The sequence below is a fragment of the Pangasianodon hypophthalmus genome, chromosome 23 (genome assembly GCF_027358585.1).
Source record: "Pangasianodon hypophthalmus isolate fPanHyp1 chromosome 23, fPanHyp1.pri, whole genome shotgun sequence".
Taxonomy (NCBI): Eukaryota; Metazoa; Chordata; class Actinopteri; order Siluriformes; family Pangasiidae; genus Pangasianodon; species Pangasianodon hypophthalmus.
The window spans coordinates 1,302,501-1,325,762 of NC_069732.1; the positions used below are offsets into that span (position 1 = coordinate 1,302,501).

Below are 23,262 nucleotides of genomic sequence, written 5' to 3' on the forward strand. Positions count from 1 at the left end.
CACCTCTGTTTACTCCTCCATGCCATTACTGTAATTCCTCTTTATTCTGGTGTCATTACAGTAACGCCACTTCTTGTGTCATTTCCGTGTGTGTGTGTGTGTGTGTGTGTGTGTGTAGAGTCTGTCTCATTGTGAGCTGATCACGGATGAGGGGATTCGTCACTTGGGCAGCGGGCCGTGTGCTCACGACCGACTGGAGGTGATCGAGCTCGATAACTGCCCGCTCATCACCGACGCCTCGCTGGAGCACCTCAAAACCTGCCACTGCCTCGACCGCATTGAGCTGTACGACTGCCAACAGATCACACGCGCGGGGATTAAGAGGCTCAGAGTGAGTCCACACACACACACACACACACACACAATCTGTGATTCGCAGTATTTCAGTGCTCTGGGTCTCACTAGGTTCTTTGTTTTTATATCAGACTTATGTTTACTTTTTTACAGTCCTAGAATTAGCCCCGCCCACCTTTCTCTCTCGCAAGGCTTTTATACTTTTAACAGTGCGAGTAAGGAGGAAGAGGCAGGCTGGTTCTGTAGCAGTTCACCTCTCAGCCAGCAGGGGGCTCTAAAAATTACACACTGCTCCTTTAATGTAGGTGTGTAACATTAACAGTGTTGAGTCCTGGGTTGGTCAGGGAGTCAGCTGCAGAGTCAGACTTTGCTTGGTCAGTGGGTAAGTTGTCTTGAGTTGATTGGTGACTGACTCATGAGTCATTTGGGGGATTTGTGTGTATGTCAGGTGAGTCTGTGAGTCATGAGTCAGTCAGGTGTCTGTAAAACACAAGCTATTTGTGTAAATTATGAGTCAGGTGAAGCCAGAAAATAAGACTCGTATGACTCGTCTGATAACTGAGTCACATTGACATAACTTAACTGACTCGTTCATATGAGTCACATAACTGATTTAACTTGCAGACTCACTGACTGATTCAGGTCTTTGACTCCTTCATATCTGACTAATTAATATGACTCACATAACTGATTCATATAAGTTGCAGACTTGCTGACTGACTCGTGTCACTTTTTGCACTCAGTGGATAATTCACACGACTGACTCTTGACTCAGTCAGGTGGTTCATGGGTTTGTTAGATGAGTCAGTTAGGTGAGTTATGAGTCTTGACTCAGTCAGGTGGTTCATGGGTTTGTTAGATGAGTCAGGTAAATGAGTTATGAGTTATGATTCAGTCAGGTGATTCACTGACACATGAGTCAGTCAGGTGATTCCTGGGTTTGTTAGATGAGTCTGTGATTTATTAATCAGTTGAGTGAGTCATGAGTCTGTCAGGTGAATCGGCAATAAATGATTCAAAGTGATGAGTCAGTCAGCGAGTGCTCAAGTCTTATGAATAATCAAGTGGATCATATGAGTCAGTCAGACAAGTTACGTCAAGTGTGAGTCATTTGGCGGTCATTAGTCAGTAATGAGTCATATGAGTCAGTGGGGTGAATCGTATGAATTGACCTTGTTCACACTCTGAAGATGAATGAGTGAGAAGATCAGCAGCTGGTGCACTTTGCTTCTACCTGACTATCAGGGTCACAGATTTGCTTACAAGCTCAATAAAAGTAGCATTTAATTGAAAGTGAGGAAAATAAAAAGCAAAGTAAAATGTTTTTTGGTCTGAGAGTGAAATACTAAAAGGGGTGTGTTTTTTTTGCTTTTTTTTTTTTTTTTGTCCATCCAGACTCACTTGCCCAACATTAAAGTCCACGCCTACTTTGCACCTGTGACTCCGCCACCTTCGGTAGGAGGAAGTCGACAGAGGTTTTGCCGCTGCTGTATCCTGCTATGATGTCACAGTCTCCGCCTCCTCGACCTTGGATGACCTTTGACCCTGATTGTCCAGTAGCACATGCTGATGGATCACTTGGTAAAGCAAACGAGGGAGAGAGACATAGAAAGAGAGAGAGAGACAGACAGAGAGAGGTGTGTGTATGTGTGTGTGTGTGTGTCCTTACAAAGTGTTAAATATGTTGGGTTTCTCACTTTTCCTTCTAAAATCCACTGCACATCTAAAAGTATTTATAATTCTTAAAATAAGAATGCACAGTGTTGCTGAACAGCACCCCCTTCTGCCAGGTAGACATGAAAGGTGGGGCAGTAAGTGAGCAGTCGATGAGTCATGAGTCATTTGGGGAGTGGTTCGGTTAGTCATGGGTCAGTTAATGTGTCTGTGAGTCGAGTCCAAGAGTCGGTTAGTGAGTGAGGCATGAGTCAGTCAGCAAGTGAGTCATGGATCGTGAGTCGGTCTGCAAGTGAGTCATGAGTTGAATAGACGAGTCCAGGAGTCGAGTCCAGGAGTCGGTTAGTGAGTGATGCATGACTTGGTGAGTGAGTGAGTCATGTGTCAATCAGCAAGTGAGTCATGAGTCCAGGAGTCGAGTCCAGGAGTCGAGTCCAGGAGTCGAGTCCAGGAGTCGAGTCCAGGAGTCGAGTCCAGGAGTCGAGTCCGTCATGACTTGTTGAGTGAGTGAGTCATGAGTCAGTCAGCAAGTGAGTCATGGGTTGGTTAGTGAGTCAATTGGCAAGAGAGTCATAGATCAATTAGTGAGTCCAAATGTCGAGTCCAAATGTCGAGTCCAAATGTCGAGTCCAAATGTCGAGTCTGGGAGTCGAGTCTGGGAGTCGAGTCTGGGAGTCAGGCAAGGCTTAGTCAGTGAGTCATTTGAATGAGTTATGAGTCAGGTGAGTCATATGGATTAGTCAGGTGAGATAGGAGTCAGTCTGTTGAGTCAGTGAATCACATCTAAAAAATTAAAATTATAAACGTGACCATTGCTCCCAAATTCATACTTAATTATTTTTATTGAACTAGTGCTGTTTTCCAAAAGCTCTTCTAGGACAAACTTTAAAAGCCACCATGAATGGTCACACACACACACACACACACACACACACACACACTGTCTCTCTCTCTCTCTCTCTCTGTCTGAGGTTTATCATACAGAGGAAGCTGACTATTTTTCTAAAGCAGTAAAATATGCCAAAAGCTGCATGTTACAAATCTAGTTTTTATAAAAAAAGAAAAAAAAACAATCCATATGATGGGCGGGGCCTGAACACAGGCAGCCAATGGGGAAGCAGGAATGGATGACTCAGCGGCATCACAACCAGCCAGCCAATCAGACTGGACCGGATCGCAAGAGGTACATGGAACTTTGAGTGGGCGGGGCCTGCATGCACAGCCAATTAGAGATAAGAAAGGAGTGAGTGGTGTCACAGTCGGCCAATCCGATCGCAGGAGGACAGAGACGATCAGTGACATCATACATGGTGGATTTAAAGAGTGATGGAAAGTTCACACCATTTTTGTGTGTGTGTGTGTGTGTGTGTGTGTGTGTGTGTGTGTGCGCCCCACCTCCACATGAGAAACCAGAATGAGAAAATGAGCTCAACCAATCAGAGAGTGTGTATTAGTGTTGTCACTGTCAATATGTTTTCTTGTTTGTGTGTGTGTGTGTGTGTGTGTGTGTGTGTGTGTGTGTGTGTGTGTGTGTGTGTGTGTGTATATGTATGTGTGTGTGGCAGAGGCTTTGGTTTACACACTCCACCCATGAAGGAGAAACTGGATCCACACACACTCTGATTCATCACTACAGGAGCTGACTGGTTTAAGAAACATCACACACACACAGACACACACACACACAATGTCTCTCCATTTTACACACGTCTGTCTGTCTGTCTCTCTGTCTCTGTCTCTCTCTCTCTCTCTCTTTCTCTCTCTTTCTCACTTTGTCTTTCTGTTTGTTTGTACAGTACAGAACACACTTGGAGTGTGTGTATGCGTGTGTGTGTGTGTGTGTGTGTGTGTTGAGGATGATGTGACTGTAGTTATTGCAATTACACTTGTTGTAAATCTGTTCCCTTTTACTTTGTTTTTGTTTTCCTTTTTACGATTAACCCCTATAAATAAATAAATGAATAAATGAATATGTATGTATGAATAAATATATAACTATATTATTATTAACAGCTGTGTGTGGTGGTGTTATTTTGTGTGTGTGTGTGTGTGTGTGTGTGTGTGTGTGTGTGTGTGGAAAACAAAAAAGTCATGAGGCTGCTTAAGAGCCCAGCCAATCAGATCGCTCCATTCTAAACCAGCTCTTGCTAAACTGGAGGCTAAACCTCAGAAACAAACCCAGTCCCCGAGTCACATTTATTTCATTCCCATCACTGACCACTAGAGGGCGAGCACGGCCTACACAAATCACACACTTCTCCACTGAGCTATGTGTGTATGAGGTACCGAAGGGTCTGCTGATGGACTGTATTTGCTGAAGTGTGTACTAATCTATCCCATCATGCACCACTGAACGGAAGGGGCGGAGCTTGAAGAACATAACATACAGGCCTGACATTATTATTATTAGTTGTTGTTACTTTTGCAAATATATTCATTATTATTTTCTCTTTACATGTTTACAGTTTTACAGACATCCAAAAACTCGTATTCTGAAAACCATAAAATAGTTTTTTTACTGAATAAAAACTGTTACGACACACTTTAATTCAGACCTCATAAATATGCAAATAAAAAGGCTTTTAATTATACATGCCCCGCCTCTTCCTCTGCCGTGTATTTGCATATTTGAGCCTGATTGGCTGGTTGGGTGACGATCTCCCATTTCTCCCATTTTTCCCTGAGGTTTATTAAAAGGGACAATTTCACAGTTTGACTCTCGGCTCATGGATTTAATCATGAAGCTGATTTTATAGTTCAGTGTGATACACCGGTGATGTAATCGTTATAGTAAGTCAATATGCAAATAAACTACAGGCTGTATTAATTCTATTCTATTCTATTTATTTCCATATTTTGCCACATCCCCATGAAAGATGATTGTTTTTTGGTTTATGGTATGTATTCATTACAGCACCTGTCCACGTCACTGCATTATTGGACTGAAAACAGTCATTTAACTTTTAATATTTTGAATGTGGTACTAATGAACACTAACTATCATGATATAATGTATTATACAAATATATTTCAAATCTCAGTCACACTAAACTGTTCAACTGTACTTTTTCTTCTCACTGAAGAGTGATACCCTGAATAGTACACCTTTAGTACCTTTAGTACCTTTAGTGTATCCTGCCATGTAATACACTTGTGCCGAGACCACAGCTTTGTCAAACCATTGTGTTTGATCACGTTCTACAGATTTGTACTAGAAAGAAATGTTAAAAACTGGCACGAAGTTACTGCAAAATCAGAAGCTCACAGTTGTATAGAGCGTCTCTGTGTGCTGCAGCTTTACAGTTTCCCTTCACTGGAACTAAGAGACTCAAACCTGTTCCAGCATGACAATGCCCCTGTGCACAAAGCGAGCTCCATGAAGACATGGTGTGTGAAGGTTGGAGTGGAAGAACTCGAGTGTCCTGCACAGAGCCCTGACCTCAACCCCACTGAACACCTTTGGGATGAACTGGAACTGGAGACTCCTTACCCAACGTCAGCGCCTGACCTCACTAATGCTCTTGTAGCTGAATGAACACAAATCCCCACAGCCATGCTCCAACATCTAGTGGAAAGCTTCCCAGAAGAGTGGAGCTCATTATAACAGCAAACACACGGGAATAAATCTGGAATGGGACGTTCAATAAGCACATATGGGTGTGATGGTCAGGGGTGCACAAACTTTTGGAAACATGGCGTATATTGGAAATATATTTTGGATATGAGGAAATGTGGGTGTTTTTGAAAGTGAAATCTGAACTCAGAGGCAGCTGCGCATTCAGTAATAAACCACTTCAAACTTCCCAACTGCTTCCCTGATCCCTACGCCCTGTTCCCTACTCCCTGTTCCCTATGCCCTGTTCCCTACACCCTATTCCCTACTCCCTGTTCCCTACTCCCTGTTCCCTACACCCTGTTCCTGTTCCCTATACGCCCTGTTCCCTACACCTGTTCCCTACACCCTGTTCCCTACATCTTGTTCCCTACACCCTGTTCCTGTTCCCTATACGCCTTGTTCCCTACGCCCTGTTCCCTACATCCTGTTCCCTACACCCTGTTCCTGTTCCCTATACGCCCTGTTCCCTACGCCCTGTTCCTGTTCCCTATACGCCCTGTTCCCTACACCTGTTCCCTACACCCTGTTCCCTACGCCCTGTTCCCTACGCCCTGTTCCTGTTCCCTATATGCCCTGTTCCCTACACCTGTTCCCTACACCCTGTTCCCTACGCCCTGTTCCCTACGCCCTGTTCCTGTTCCCTATACGCCCTGTTCCCTACACCTGTTCCCTACACCTGTTCCCTATGCCCTGTTCCCTAAGCCCTACTCCCTGTTCCCTACGCCCTGTTCCCTACATCCTGTTCCCTACACCCTGTTCCCTACGCCCTGTTCCCTACGCCCTGTTCCTGTTCCCTATACGCCCTGTTCCCTACGCCCTGTTCCTGTTCCCTATACGCCCTGTTCCCTAGGCCCTACTCCCTGTTCCCTACGCCCTGTTCCCTACACCCTACTCCCTGTTCCCTACGCCCTGTTCCTGTTCCCTACGCCCTGTTCCCTATGCCCTACTCCCTGTTCTCTACGCCCTGTTCCCTACGCCCTACTCCCAGTTCCCTACGCCCTGTTCCCTACATCCTGTTCCCTACACCCTGTTCCCTACATCCTGTTCCCTACACCCTGTTCCCTACATCCTGTTCCCTACACCCTGTTCCCTACTGCCTGTTCCCTATTCCCTGTTCCCTACGCCCTGTTCCCTACACCTGTTCCCTATGCCCTGTTCCCTATGCCCTGCTCCATACACCTGTTCCCTACGCCCTGTTCCCTATGCCCTGTTCCCTAAACCCTGTTCCCTACTCCCTGTTCCCTACACCCTGTTCCCTACGCCCTGTTTCCTACACCCTGTTCCTGTTCCCTACACCCTGTTCCCTACGCCCTGTTCCCTACGCCCTGTTCCTGTTCCCTACACCCTGTTCCCTACGCCCTGTTCCCTACGCCCTGTTCCTGTTCCCTACACCCTGTTCCCTACGCCCTGTTCCCTACGCCCTGTTCCTGTTCCCTACACCTGTTCCCTATGCCCTGTTCCCTACGCCCTGTTCCCTACTCCCTGTTCCCTGCTCCCTGTTCCCTACGCCCTGTTCCCTACTCCCTGTTCCCTACAACCTGTTCCTGTTCCCTACAACCTGTTCCTGTTTCCTACGCTCTGTTCCCCACGCCCTGTTCCCTACACCCTGTTCCTGTTCCCTATACGCCCTGTTCCCTACGCCCTACTCCCTGTTCCCTACGCCCTGTTCCCTACGCCCTGTTCCCTACATCCTGTTCCCTACTCCCTGTTCCCTACACCTGTTCCCTACTGCCTGTTCCCTACGCCCTGTTCACTATGCCCTGCTCCCTACACCTGTTCCCTATGCCCTGTTCCTGTTCCCTATGCCCTGTTCCCTAAACCCTGTTCCCTACTCCCTGTTCCCTACACCCTGTTCCTGTTCCCTACACCCTGTTCCCTACGCCCTGTTCCCTACACCCTGTTCCTGTTCCCTACACCCTGTTCCCTACACCCTGTTCCTGTTCCCTACGCCCTGTTCCCTACGCCCTGTTCCTGTTCCCTACTCCCTGTTCCCTACACCCTGTTCCCTACGCCCTGTTCCCTATGCCCTGTTCCCTACGCCCTGTTCCTGTTCCCTACTCCCTGTTCCCTACGCCCTGTTCCCTACACCCTGTTCCCTACACCCTGTTCCATACGCCCTGTTCCCTACGCCCTGTTCCTGTTCCCTACACCCTGTTCCCTACGCCCTGTTCCCTACGCCCTGTTCCTGTTCTCTACACCTGTTCCCTATGCCCTGTTCCCTACGCCCTGTTCCCTACTCCCTGTTCCCTGCTCCCTGGTCCCTACGCCCTGTTCCCTACTCCCTGTTCCCTACAACCTGTTCCTGTTCCCTACAACCTGTTCCTGTTTCCTACGCCCTGTTCCCTACTCCCTGTTCCCTACATCCTGTTCCCTACGCCCTGTTCCTGTTCCCTATACGCCCTGTTCCCTATGCTCTGTTCCCTACGCTCTGTTCCCCACGCCCTGTTCCCTACGCCCTGTTCCTGTTCCCTATACGCCCTGTTCCCTACGCCCTACTGCCTGTTCCCTACGCCCTGTTCCCTATGCCCTGCTCCCTACACCTGTTCCCTATGCCCTGTTCCTGTTCCCTATGCCCTGTTCCCTAAACCCTGTTCCCTACTCCCTGTTCCCTACGCCCTGTTCCTGTTCCCTACTCCCTGTTCCCTACGCCCTGTTCCTGTTCCCTACACCCTGTTCCCTACGCCCTGTTCCTGTTCCCTACACCCTGTTCCCTACACCCTGTTCCTGTTCCCTACGCCCTGTTCCCTACTCCCTGTTCCCTGCTCCCTGGTCCCTACGCCGTGTTCCCTACTCCCTGTTCCCTACAACCTGTTCCTGTTCCCTACACCCTGTTCCCTACACCCTGTTCCTGCTCCCTACGCGCTGTTCCCTACGCCCTGTTCCTGCTCCCTATGCCCTGTTCCCTAAACCCTGTTCCCTTCTCCCTGTTCCCTACACCCTGTTCCTGTTCCCTACACCCTGTTCCCTACACCCTGTTCCTGCTCCCTACGCGCTGTTCCCTACGCCCTGTTCCTGCTCCCTATGCCCTGTTCCCTAAACCCTGTTCCCTACACCCTGTTCCCTACGCCCTGTTCCTGTTCCCTACTCCCTGCTCCCTACGCCCTGTTCCCTACACCCTGTTCCCTACGCCCTGTTCCTGTTCCCTACTCCCTGCTCCCTACGCCCTGTTCCCTACACCCTGTTCCCTACGCCCTGTTCCCTACACCCTGTTCCCTACGCCCTGAAAAAGGCAGTGAGTATTATGGGTAGAGTGCGAATAATAATTTCTTGTTTATTTGTGTGAGTGCACTCGTTAGTCTCCATGCTCTTGCAGCAGGTGGGAAAATGTCCCCGGTGTTGTACTGACTCCTGAAGCTCTACAGGAGCTGGAGGTGTGATTTTAACGCCTGCTGAGTTTGCAGTAAACATGTAGAGAGCTGGAGTGTGTGTGTGTGTGTGTGTGTGAGAGAGAGAGAGAGAGAGACTGCGCGCGCTCTCCGGCTCTCCAGTAGCGCGCGGATGCGTTAGAAGTCAGAGAGCTGTTTCTCGTCTTGTCTTTTATTTCCTCTCCGCTTGTTTCCCGCACGTGTGGTTTGGGTATGTTTTATTTGAGCGCACACTCAGTGCCGGGATAAAGTCTGACACTCACCACCATCAGGCTGGAGTTTATTTTAGAGTTTAAAAGCGCTGATGACGGAAAAAAGCGATGAGATGGAGAGTGAAGCGGAGCCGCGCGAGCTGCAGAGATCCCCGAGCACCTTATCCATCAACACCGGATCCAAGGTGAGCGCGAGACACACACACACACACACACACACACACACACACACTCCATATGTTGTATTTTACATTTTGAACTTCACTTTTCAAGATTAATCCAAACTAAGCCGTAAAGTGCAGCTGCGTTTGTGTTGTAATGCAAACTTCAGGACTTTAAAGCAGCTGTAAGTGACATTTCTCTCTGTAGCTCTGAATGAGGTCAGCTGAACATCAGTGTGTTGTGTACAGTGTGTTGATCACAGCTGTCTGATCACTGATGAGTGTGTGTGTGTGTGTGTGTGTGTTGAGAGAGGGTCAGAATCAGAGTCGGTGACTTGAGTCCAAAACTTCTGTCAGTGTTTACGTGAGGAAAGTTGCTGGTATTCAGAGTCGGGTTACGCAGCTGCTTACGTGGCTTTTCCTGAGCTCCACATTCAGATTATTAAAATCACCTGCGTGCAGTTCACACCTCCGACGTTTCCAGATTTTTCTTTTTCTTTTTTTCAGACCGCCGCCTTTAAACACAAACACTCCCCTTTAAACCTGAAAAGCAATCAGGGATAGAAAATATGGACTGAAGAAGGAAATCGTAATGTGTGTGTGCGGGATGTAGGAGATTTTATCACACTTTTAATTCACTGTTTTTGATTTGCAGAATTAATAAAGTCAGTGTTTGTGTTAATTTGATGCTCTGCTGTGAAGAAAACGTTGTGAAGGAGAAGCTGACCTAGCGCTCATCTGCTACGCTTACAGAGAAACTTTAACTTCATTCATCACTTTATCTATAAATTATTCACTGCCTCAGATAAGCCGTGTCTCTGATTAGGACGCGTCTCCTCCCATGTCCTCGGTGTGGAAAAAAGACACTTTTTGTGGACTTTAAAGGAATAATATTATTAATAACTGAATAGTGTCCCAGTGATGTATTTAACCCTGGCACTGAATGCCATTCCGTACTGTTCTGAGTGAATTTACAGCCAGAACCTAAACACTGATATACATGATGAACTGATTTGAATCTGTTGATGTATTTCCTGAGTTCACTCACAGAAACAGTAAAGCAGGTCGACACGTGCGTCACTGTGACACGTGGAATAATCTCAGCCAATCAGATCTGAGATAGAGCTAAGATTTTAATATCCTTTAAAAAAAGAAGTGTGTAACATAACTTTTACATACAATAATTAGTGACTCTCTCTCTCTCTCTCTCTCTCTCTCTCTCTCTGTCTGTCTTTCTCTCTCTCTCTCTCTCTCTCTCTCTCTCTCTGTCTTCCTTGTCTGTCTCTCTATCTATCACTTGGTTCCTCTCTCTCTCTCTCTCTCTCTCTCTCTCTTTCTTTCTTGCTCTCTGTCTCTATCTGTTGGGTCCCTCTCTTTCTTTCTTGTCTATCTCTCTCTCTATCCCTCTCTCTCTCTCTCTCTCTCAATCTCTCTATCTGTCTCCCTGTCTCTCTCTCTCTGTCTCTGTCTCTGTCTCTCTCTCTCTCTCTCTCTCTGTCTCTCTCTCTCTCTCAGCAGTTGTTGAGGTTAAAGCGTTCCTTGGCGTTTATGCGCAGTAAGAGTGTGGAGAATTTCTTCCAGCGCTCCTACAGCGACGCCCGTCTGTCTTCTGATGTCATGGACGATGCCCCGCCCCTGTCCCCACCTCTGCTTCCAGGGTCACCGTTGCCTAGCGACAGCCCCAAACCCCCTTTAAGCCCCTCCCTCCTGGTGCTGCAGAAGCCCCGCCCTGCACAAACACACTGCTTCCTGGATCACGTGTTCCGGCGACCAACCAGCTGTCAGCTCTGCAAACACATCATCGTGGGTGAGCGGCGGAACGCCGGCTGGGTCTCAAATCACCACCGTGCACTACGTAGTGCTCTTACTCATGACAGGATGGCCATAGGGTAGCATTGTAGCTATGAAGCTAATGCAGCTAACAAGTAATGGAAGTCTATGTCCTTCATATAGTCCCTTTAAAATGTTAAGCTGTTGAATTCTGGATTCTGATTGGTCAGAAGTTGTTGATGAATTAACAGCAGTGGGGGGAGGAGGGGGTGGTGGAGTAATAACACAACTCACTGAGCAGATCTCAGAGTGAGGATTAGAACTGGACCACATCATCAGAGACACATCACACTGGTGTTTAAACCTGCACGTGTAACCTAATTCAGTGTCTCTGCTTGTCTGTCTGTGTGTCTGTCTGCCTGTCTGCCTGTCTGTCTGTGTGTCTGTCTGTGTCTTTCTGTCTGTGTGTCTGTCTGTGTCTTTCTGTCTCTGTCTTTGTGTCTGTGTGTCTGTGTGTCTTTCTGTCTCTGTCTGTATGTCTGTCTGCCTGTCTGTCTGTGTGTCTGTGTGTCTTTCTGTCTCTGTCTATGTGTCTGTGTGTCTTTCTGTCTCTGTCTGTATGTCTGTCTGTCTGTGTGTCTGTGTGTCTTACTGTCTGTGTGTCTGTCTGCCTGCCTGATGTCTGCCTGTCTGTCTGTGTGTCTTTCTGTCTGTGTGTCTGCGTGTCTGTATGTGTGTCTGTCTATCTGTCTGTATGTATGTTTGTGTGTCTGTGTGCCTGTCTGTGGGTGTGTCTGTCTGTTTGTCTGTCTTTCTGTGTGTCTGTCTGTTTGTGTCTTTCTGTCTGTCTGTGTGTCTGTATGTCTGTGTGTCTTTCTGTCTGTGTGTCTGTCTGTATGTCTGTCTGTGTCTTTCTGTCTGTGTGTCTATATGTCTGTCTGTGTGTCTGTATGTCTGTGTGTCTGTCTGTATGTGTGACTGTATGTCTGTATGTCTGTGTGTCTGTGTGTCTGTCTGTATGTGTGTCTGTATGTCTGTGTGTCTGTCTATCCATCTGTATGTGTGTCTGTATGTCTGTGTGTCTGTATGTCTGTGTGTCTGTATGTCTGTATGTCTGTGTGTCTGTCTATCCGTCTGTATGTGTGTCTGTGTGTCTGTCTATCTGTCTGTATGTGTGTCTGTGTGTCTGTGTGTCTGTCTATCCATCTGTATGTGTGTCTGTGTGTCTGTCTATCTGTCTGTATGTGTGTCTGTGTGTCTGTATGTCTGTGTGTCTGCAGGGAATTCTAAACAGGGTCTGCGCTGTAGGACGTGTAAAATCTCGGCTCATCTCTGGTGCACTGCAGAACTCTCACAGCAACCATGCCAAGGAAAAGTATGTCTCTTTCTCTGTCTGTTTCTCTTGCTATCTGTCTCTCTCTGTTTCTCTCTGTTTTTCTGTCTGTCTCTCCATCTATCTCTCACCATCAGTCTCTCTCTCTCTCTCTCTCTCTCTCTCTCTCTCTGAAGCCCTCTTTCCATCAGTATTGTTTACACTGAGATTAAGGAAGTCTGGATTGTGAATTTAGTGGATGCCCTGTGGTGACAGGAGAGCAGTGTGCTAACTAGTGGAAACTACAGGAGAGGGGAAGTGTAAATATGTCTCTTCCCATTTTCCCAGGTTGGCATGTTCAAGAGAAACTTCAGCACTCCTTCAATCACCAGCGACCAGTCAGCAAGTAAAGAGGCTCAAACTACACCAGGTGTGTGTGTGTGTGTGTGCTGGAAGTAGACGTACGTATGGAAAAATTGATGTGTGTGGTTGAAGGCCATGCTGAATGGACATTACTGTACACTGACCTGTTTTCCCCCCACACCATGTGTGTGTGTGTGTGCGTGTGTGTGTGCGTGTGTGTGTGTGTGTGTGTGTGCGTGTGTGTGTGTATGTGTTCTGTAGAGGCGAAAGTGCGAGTGGACCCGGTCTATGCTACACTACGCTATGGGAAGTCTTTGGCCCAGATGAGCCGGTCTAGTTTCGGGAGTGTGTGTGAGTCTCCAACAGGCAGCCTGGTAAGTGTGTGTGTGTGTGTGTGTTATGGCTGTCCTTTAAAATTCCTTTAAAAAATTGCATTTAAACAACTTTTTGTATAATAATTTAAAAATTATAATAATTTTGTATAAAAATATTATATATTATATTGAATATTAATTAGTTTATAATAATGTCAGTAAGTGTGTAGGGGATTAATATCCAGTATACATTCACTGACATGGTTACACCCTCATTAATATTCATTATTCACTCATTAATTTGCATTATACACTCATTAATATTCATTATACACTCATTAATTTGCATTATACGCTCATTAATTTGCATAATATACTCATTAATATCCATTAGTCACTCATTAATTTGCATTATACACTCATTAATATTCATTATACACTCGTTAATTTGCATTATACACTCATTAATTTGCATTATACACTCATTAATATTCATTGTACACTCACTAATTTGCCTTATACACTCATTCTCAGGGTGATGGAGGGGATGAGAAGGACGAGGCGGAGATGGACATGAACGAACGGACAAATAACGACACGGAGAGCGGTAAAGCTTTGTTCACAGTCAGTGTGTGTGTTAATCAGTAAATCATAGTTCAGTATCAGTATCACAAAGTCCCCGTCTCTATTCTCGAGTCACTTTTCTTTTTCGTTCTTCACATAATTTTATTTTTGTTTGAGTTCTGACTCCACCCCCCTGTGGTTTGTTTCCCTGATGTGTGCACTGTTCCATATTGAGCCCTTAATTAGTTTAAACCCTCTTATGCGAAGTCTTGCCAGAATTTCAGAGTATCGTTTTTTGTCTGTTGATTTCCATCTTTCCTGAATAGCGGAGTACAGACTATCCCTTCTTTAATGTTACCTTCCGGTTTATTGACCCCTGTTAGGTTTGCCATTAATAAAACATACGCTGAGTACACACACACATTATCATCGTGTCTCTCCTCACAGCAGATCTCCCGAATCCGGAGACCTCGAAGACTGAAGCGGAGGATGCGATAAAGGTAACAACACCCACGCACGCATTTTCACTTAACAGCCAATCAGAGTGCAGAGTGTGTGTTCATTAGAATATTTAAATAAATTTAAAGAGTCACCTTCATCTGTGTTATTCCAGGTTCCCAGATTTCATCCGATCCACAGCTACGTGGCTCTCTACAAGTTTCTGCCACAAGAGCCGAACGATCTCGAGCTACGGTGAGTGTGTGTGTGTGTGTGTGTGTGTAGTGCGTGTTTTAAAGATTAAAATCCCCTGACCATCTGTGAGTGGCAGTATGTGGGATTATGGAGTGTATAAAGTTCTCTCTTCTCCATATACACACACACACTAATAACACACACACTCACACTCACACACACACACACACACACACACTGTCTCCTACTTGATGGCTTTATTAAAGTTTCTCTCTTGATTTTCTCAGGCCTGGAGACAGAGTGCAGGTCACTGATGACTCTAATGAAGAGTGGTGGAAGGTGAGGAAAAATATTTAGGAAAATTGGAACATTCCAGCGTTTTTGTTTTTTTTCCTGCTGATTCCACAACTGTTTAGTGATTTAGCTCTTGCAGCTTTTAAAAATTGCTGAATGTAAGATTTAACCACACAGTAAATGTGTTTTCAGAAGGTTTCTTTACAGACAGTGACTGTGTCTTGCTCTTAAATGAGTAACAGCATTGTGGTTTTTTAGCATAGACATAGCTAGTATACAAACTGTAGTTAACTAGCATCCAGGCTAACAGCAGACAGACATTAAGGATTTACTTAAATTAAAATTTTAATTAATAATTCATTTTAAATTCTATAATTTCAGTAACAGGATTGTACTTTCAAAGCGACCTCTTCAGTCCATGTCACAACATCACTCTTTACAAAGTAGAGAGAAAAGAACGAGAGTACACACTTCTTCTTCTTCCCGTGATCTTCAGGAAATTCAGACGACACAACTTCCTGTTGAACATGTGACCCGTGACGTTTGGAATATTCCAGACATTTCATAGGGGTGATGTTGTGTGTGTGTGTGTGTGTGTGTGTGCAGGGGAAGAGTGGAGACAGGGTGGGTTTCTTTCCTGCTAATTTTGTACAGCGAGTGCGTCCAGGTGAGAGCGTGTGGAGGGTCACGCAGGGTGTCCATGGCAACCGACAGATGGGTCACATGGCTGTTAAGGAAGATCAGGTAACACAAAATACTCTCTCTCTCTCTCTCTCTCACACACACACACACACACATAACAGACACAAATATATAGACAGACATATAGAGACAGATAGATAGATAGATAGATAGATAGATAGATAGATACCCCACCTACCTAGATAGAACCCCACCTACCACCATAACCCCCATCCACCACCCGCTCACCCACCCTAACCCCGCCTACCACCATAAACACTACCCACCCTAATCCCGCCTACCACCACCCACTCACCCACCCTAACCCCTCCTACCACCATAACCCCCATCCACCACCCACTCACCCACCCTAACCCCTCCTACCACCATAACCCCCATCCACCAACCGCTCACCCACCCTAACCCCTCCTACCACCATAACCCCCATCCACCAACCGCTCACCCACCCTAACCCTGCCTACCACCATAACCCCCATCCACCAACCGCTCACCCACCCTAACCCTGCCTACCACCATAACCCCCATCCACCACCCACTCACCCACCCTAACCCCTCCTACCACCATAACCCCCATCCACCACCCACTCACCCACCCTAACCCCTCCTACCACCATAACCCCCATCCACCACCCACTCACCCACTCTAACCCCTCCTACCACCATAACCCCCATCCACCACCCACTCACCCACCCTAACCCCTCCTACCACCATAACCCCCATCCACCACCCACTCACCCACCCTAACCCCGCCTACCACCATAACCCCCATCCACCAACCGCTCACCCACCCTAACCCCTCCTACCACCATAACCCCCATCCACCAACCGCTCACCCACCCTAACCCCTCCTACCACCATAACCCCCATCCACCACCCACTCACCCACTCTAACCCCTCCTACCACCATAACCCCCATCCACCACCCACTCACCCACCCTAACCCCGCCTACCACCATAACCCCCATCCACCACCCACTCACCCACTCTAACCTCTCCTACCACCATAACCCCCATCCACCACCCACTCACCCACTCTAACCTCTCCTACCACCATAACCCCCATCCACCACCCACTCACCCACTCTAACCCCGCCTACCACCATAACCCCCATCCACCAACCGCTCACCCACCCTAACCCCTCCTACCACCATAACCCCCATCCACCAACCGCTCACCCACCCTAACCCCTCCTACCACCATAACCCCCATCCACCACCCACTCACCCACTCTAACCTCTCCTACCACCATAACCCCCATCCACCACCCACTCACCCACTCTAACCTCTCCTACCACCATAACCCCCATCCACCACCCACTCACCCACTCTAACCCCGCCTACCACCATAACCCCCATCCACCTTAACCCCCACTTCAATTCCTTACTTCAATACTTCCTGTGTTCCTGTGTTATCATTAATGTATATGATGTTGCATTACTGATTTTCACTTTATGTCTTGTTCAGTTTCTGCTTCTCTTGCTCTGCTGTATGTTGCTTTGGCAATACAAAATATTTTGTCATGCCAATAAAGCACACATTGAATTGAATTGAATTGAATTGAATTGAATTGAATTAGATAGATAGATAGATAGATAGATAGATAGATAGATAGATAGACAGATATATAGATATATAGATAGATAGACAGACAGACAGACAGATAGAAACAGACGGACAGACAGACAGATAGAAACAGACGGACAGACAGACAGATAGAGACAGACAGAGGGAGAGAGCTCAAAACAGACAGACAGATAGAGAGAGAGAGATGGGGGGAGAGGGGGAGACAGACAGACAGATAGAGACATACAGAGGGAGAGAGCTCAAAACAGACAGACAGATAGAGAGAGAGAGAGAGAGATGGGGGGAGAGGGGGAGAGAGACAGACAGACAGATAGAGAGAGAGAGATGGGGGGAGAGGGGGAGAGAGACAGACAGACAGACAGTGATACTAAATACTAGTGATATTAATAAATAATGTTCTAATAATAATGTTTAAAAAATATAATTAAAAATAAATATGTAACATACTCAATGTATTTAATTTATATTTTATATATAAATTATATTATATATTTTGTAATATTTATTATATAATTTATATATTTTTAATTTATTTAATATATATATATTTAATTTAATGATATATTATTGTTTATTATAATTTATTTATTAACACAGACTGACAGGTTTTTAGTTTTAATGTTAATTTCCACCATCCAGGCTACTTCCCGACTTTAATTATTAAAACTCTTTAATCGTTATTTTTTATTGTATTATTGTACTGTATTATTTTATTGTATTATTATTATTTGGACGTGAGGAGGAAGTCAGCGTCCCGTTTCTGGCTCTGTGTCCCTGCAGATCTGCGTGGGGAAAAAGGAGGACAGTGACGGATATGTGAAGCTGTGCAGCGGGAAGAAGCGAGGCCTGGTCCCCACACACTCTCTGGAGGAAATTTAACACACGTCACACACACACACACACACACTCCGTACTGACCCAATAAATAAATAAAACCCTGACGCTAAAAATACTGCAATCTGGAATGACTGAGAAGCGAGTGCCTTCGCTCTGAGAGGATCAGCGACGAGGCTAAAGCGTCTGGTTTTGCCAAGTGGATTGTTGTGATATAATACAGAAGTGTGTAACCAAACGAATGTGTAGTGTCTCTGATTCCACACACACACACACACACACACACACACTTTCACAGACACACTACACAGATTACAGATTAAAACTAAACTAAAAAAATATATCTTTTGAAATAATTAACTCAGAATTACTGCTAATCTGCTCAGGCTGACTAGCTTGCAATAAAAGCTAGCTGGCTTTACATAAACAATATGCTAGCTTGTAGCTCAATAGCACAAGATATTAAATATAACTAGTTGGCTTGTATTAGCTTATTTAGCTTATTTAAAATGCTAAATAGTCAACTCAGTAAATGTATTGTGTAATTTTCTGATCACTGGTGGATTAGCATGGTTGTTTAAGAGATGACTGTAATTGCATGAGTTTTGTGAATTAGCTAGCTAGCATAGTTTTGTCATTTGAAAATGTGGAACTGTGTTAGCTGCTTAACAAATCATTTACACACCGGACAATTTGTGTGTTAAAAGTGTGAGTGTTGCTTGAAAATATAATGCTAGCTCCCTGCTAACATTAGCTGGTTGAATTAGCGTATTATTGCTTCCTGCTAGATTGTTAGCTAGCCAGCTCTAGCATGTTTGCTAACTCTTTTATGCCACATCAAGAGCTAGCAAACTGGAGTGAATTAGCTAAACATATCTCTCTCTTACACTCTGCTGGTGCAGTCAGATTTCTGGACTCGACTGTGTGTGTGTGTGTGTGTGTATGAGACTTTGATATATGTCGCTTTGTGCTTTAAGCTACGGCTTAATTTAGACAGATTTATTTCTGACCGACCTCGTTTTAATGTTCCTTACGTTCAAGGACAGTGTGTGTGTGTGTGTGTGTGTGTGTTTGTGTAGTAATCAGGGCACAAAAGCGGGTCAGATCTAACAGATGATAAATCAGTGTGTCAGTTTGAGTGGACAGAAGAATAAAGTGAGGATTTTTTACTTTAATTTGCTCAAAAATAACATTTAACGCCAAACATATGGACACACACACACATCATGTACACACACACAGTATTAATAATTATATACTGTGTGTGTGTGTGTTTCCTTTTATATTTGCTGAAATATAGGTTTATGCTGCAGATTTGAAATTTGCAGATTTGAGATTTGAGATTTGAAATTTCAACTCATCAGCTTGGGCTAGTCTTCTCAGCTACCATTTCCTTCCCCTTTACGGAGTGACATCATCAACATGGCCGCCCGCTCACACTGTGAACAGCGTAAAGTTCCGCTTCTCTACTGTTAAACGAGTTTATAGCCGTATTGGCTTTAGATCAGTTCATATACAGACACAGTACTCGGTTAATTCTCTAACGTTCTGAGAAGCTAATCATCAACATTACAGTTATCACTAGTGTTAGCCAGCTAGCGTGTTGCTAACGCTACTCGCTGTAGTTCGCTGGCTAGCTTGTTGCTAACACTACTCGCGATTGTGCGCTGTTGTTGCTGTGCTGCAATTTCAGTCCACAATGCTGCATGAACTATTGTAGGTCACTACAGTAGGACAGAACCGTAGCCACTCAGGCCTGTAACTGTAAAAGTAATTTATTATGAGCTTTACGTGCTCTGACAGTGCAAAAAAAAACCTCAAAAAAACAAAAACCACACGCTTTTGCAAAGCCATCAATGTTTTTTTTTTCATTTCGCACGTCGAATGTGCTGCGGTGGGAAATTGTGAAATGATATCTTTACAACTTGCACGTTACTGCTTACAAGGTGCCACTGATGCAGCGTAAGTACAAAGGAACAACCTGAGGTCATGTGTTATCGCCGATGACATCACTGTGACATCACTGTGACATCACTGTGACAACTCAAAACCAGGAATTACGAGGATTCAAATACATATATATATTAGCAAAGACCACGATACACATGAAATACCTCAGACGGCGAATACACAGACAAACTAATCAAAGGGTAACACAAGAGCAACAGGGTTGCCAGGTCTCCAGAAAAACTTTAACCTAAATATTGAAATACTGAAACAATCCCAAAATGTTCAGGCATTTAAAAAAGCAGGAGACGCACATTTCTCAGTCTTTGTGTAGTTCACTGTAGTGCGCACGCATTTCTGATTCGCAGTATCTGCACTACGCATTTTATCATGGCCTGATACGAACGTTATCCACTCCGTAATCCCTCTTTTCTTCTCCTGATCTTTACAATCTATCTTACAATATTATATATATATATACAGTACACCAGCTACACTTACACTTTCCCTTTGTTTGCTACAGACCGTGTTCGTGAAAACTGATTCAATTTCAACCCGATTGTTTGCTTTAAAACAAAAACCCACAGCCTTGCTTTTCTCACCTGCAACCTTATTCCAAATCCAGCGCAATTCTGCGTAAAAAACGCAAATCTGGCAACCATGAACACAAAACAGGTAACAGGACAGGGGGCGGAGCTTGCACCTGGTGTGGAGTAACTGTACTTCATTACTATATAAGTTTTATTTTTTTCTACGTATTTAATCTTTACTTGAGTATTATTGGAACTGAATGCTTGTACTCTTACTTACTTACATTTCCAAGAAAAAAAAAATTACGTTTACGTTGTCTTTGTTTCTTTTTTTTAGACTTTCTCATTACAAATATCAAAGTCTGTTTTTCATCAATAGAACCGATTCCTTCATATGAATGAATGATTCATTCATTTATGTACATTTCAATTCAATTCAATTCAATTTTATTTGTATAGCGCTTTTAACAATGGACATTGTCACAAAGCAGCTTTACAGATATAAATGGATCCACAAAAATATATTGTAAATATTTGAATTTATCACCGTGAATTTATCCCTAATGAGTGAGCCAGTGGCGACGGTGGTGAGGAAAAACTCCCCGAGATGATATTTGGAAGAAACCTTGAGAGGAACCAGGCTCAAAAAGGGAACCCATCCTCATCTGGGTGCAACGGATAGTGCGATTATAAATAAATCCCTTCTATTATTGTGTACTATATGGACAAATAGTGCAATTGTGCAACCAATAAATTCATCACAGTTTTTGTAAGAAGTCTGGTTGGTTAAAATCTATCCACTGTCCACTGATGGAGTCCTGAGTACGAAGCTGCTCATGGCAACTGCAGCCCCAAAGCCACTACAGTACAGCTCCCCATATGTGATCCCCAAGCCATCTCCACAGCCCCCAGGTGGCTCCATCCCCAGCAATCCAAACAGTTCTTCAGGTCGTCCATATGGAGCCGCAGCAGCAGCGAGCGAACTCAACCGATGAGAACTCCAACCAGAAGTAGGGCATCAGGATGGGTCAGGCAGCGAGGAGGAGCAGAAGGGGCATCAGGATCACTGGCATCTCAGAAGTAGCATGTGTAGCTCGACAGAGAGTGAGGGAGAGAGAGAGATAGAGAGAAAGGAAGAGATTGTTAGGTGAGCTTTTGTCCTCTAATTTTTAAGCACGATGTACTTTGCATGCAGAGTGCAAGCAGGGACTCCGGCAAGACTAGCTATGACAGCATAACTAAAAGGGAGAGCCAGAAGCTAACACAGACATGAGGGAGTCCTGGGACATAAAGCTGCCACTCCACTGTTGACAAACCTGAGTGAATGCGTGAGAGTGGGGGGGCGACAGCATCCAAACATCCCAGTTCACCACAACACTCTATGCCTGTGAACCCTCCAGACCTGCTCCTTTACCTAAGAAAACTATTCACTAAAGGCTTGACTAAACAAATATGTTTTCAGCCTGGACTTAAACACTGAGACTGTGTCTGAGCCCCGAACACTAAGTGGAAGGCTGTTCCATAACTGTGGGGCTTTGTAAGAGAACGTTTTCAGTTTTAAATAATTCAAGCAAGTTTATTATCATTCAGAAAACCAAGAGATTAAATTCATCATCTGTGCTGTTTGTCACTTCATCAGCTAAAACATTTACTTTGTAGTTTTTAGAAACTTATTTTACTTTCACTTGAGAACATTTTTGGATGAATGCTTAAACTTTTAAATGAATAAGATTCTGAAATATTATCTATACTTTCACTTTCCTTCTTAACATAAATGTCTGAGGATCACAGAGATGACCTCAGTGGTTCCCATGACGACAAGTGCTTATGGTTTGGTTTCTGGTCTAGTCCTGACTCCGCCCCCTGTCCTGTCACTGGTTTGTTTCCTGATTGTGTTCGCCTGTTTTGTGTTTCGCTAAAAAGACGATTAAATTTAAGACTGCAGTGAAATGGATAAACTCTGTCTCTGTGCTTAGATTAATGCAGAAATTTGGCATTTACTTGAAATTTTAACTTAAAAATTCTTATAAACTCCTTGATGTTATTAACTTGCAGATAAACTCCTATATGTAATGTTATGTAATGTTTTACGTTTGATGAATATTTACTTAAAAAAGAGGTCATGTACACTTCACAGGTCTGGGAGCTTCCGAACACTGCAGTGTGTATCAGCTGTGCTGTGTGTGTGTGTGTGTGTGTGTGTGTGTGTGTGTGGTGTGGTCCCCAAGTAGTCCAGCTGCTCTCAGATAATGTAAAAATAGAACAGCAGAGACATAGACATAGTGCATGTGCATATTCGTGTGTGTGTGTGTGTGTGTGTTTTTCCAGCAGTGTGTCGTCTCCTGCTATGTTTAGCGTGATTATTTATTGCTTCCTGTGCCCTTCTCTGTCATCACCGCCGCACATGTGACTTATACTTACACATTTATTTATTCTGATAGCTTTCATCATACTTTTTATGCAAATTTATGCAAATTTCTCTCTGCAGGTGTACAGAGTCTCAGTGGGGAAATCAGAAACGTCTGCTTCGTTTGCTGAGTAGCTCTCTTTATATCCTGATCCCTTAATTACAGCTACGACTGATTAATAGTGTGAATGCGGATTCTGTGCACTGATTATAAGAGTGAATTCTGGACTCTGATTGGTCAGAAGGTGTCTATCGTTTCTATAGTAACAGCTCATTCACGGGGACTTGTACAGCCGATGCTCCACATAAACATTAAAAAACGTGTGTAATCGCTGATATGGTGAAGTTTGCTTACAGTAAGGAGAAGTTTATTTAAAACTAATGGAAGGAGTCTCCAGTGTCAGCGCTTAACGGTCAGAGGTAAAGCTGTAACTACGTTTTCTGACTTGTCTTATTAATTTCGAGAGAGAGACTAAAGAGAGGCTGGTGAGGGAACGACTGTTTATCGCTGCTATAACGTAAGCGACAACAGGAACTAACTTGTTTCACTGAACAGTAAATGTAACTATAAACAGATAAAAAGTATGGTGTGGTGTTCTTTAATAACTAAACTAATGGTACACATTAGCAAATTGTTGTGGTGTAAGAGGAATAAAACACTTTTATGGTGTGTAATATCAGCT

The 23,262-nt window shown here is 44.7% G+C and overlaps 2 protein-coding genes across 3 annotated transcripts in view; both read left to right on the plus strand.

The window, feature by feature from the left end:
• fbxl20 (F-box and leucine-rich repeat protein 20) overlaps positions 1-3,978 on the plus strand; it is a 17,848-nt gene extending 13,870 nt beyond the window's left edge. The window contains exons 14-15 of the mRNA XM_034298619.2: positions 119-331; positions 1,690-3,978. Coding sequence (XP_034154510.1) covers positions 119-331; positions 1,690-1,797 — 321 coding nt within the window. The 3' untranslated portion in view covers positions 1,798-3,978. The remainder of the gene's footprint in view (positions 1-118; positions 332-1,689) is intronic.
• Positions 3,979-9,012: 5,034 nt separating this feature from the next.
• LOC113546245 (SH3 and cysteine-rich domain-containing protein 2) lies at positions 9,013-17,919 on the plus strand. 2 transcript variants are annotated; one of them, XM_034298681.2, is made up of 11 exons: positions 9,013-9,346; positions 10,841-11,129; positions 12,373-12,467; positions 12,753-12,834; positions 13,029-13,141; positions 13,616-13,688; positions 14,093-14,145; positions 14,259-14,338; positions 14,566-14,617; positions 15,179-15,316; positions 17,642-17,919. In XM_034298681.2, the coding sequence occupies exons 1-11, from the start codon at positions 9,254-9,256 to the stop codon at positions 17,738-17,740; spliced, it is 1,167 nt and encodes a 388-aa protein (XP_034154572.2). In that variant the 5' UTR covers positions 9,013-9,253; the 3' UTR covers positions 17,741-17,919. The 2 variants fall into 2 exon arrangements, with proteins under 2 accessions (XP_034154572.2, XP_053084470.1); XM_053228495.1 differs by having other exon boundaries at positions 14,096-14,145.
• The last annotated feature ends 5,343 nt before the right edge of the window (positions 17,920-23,262 follow it).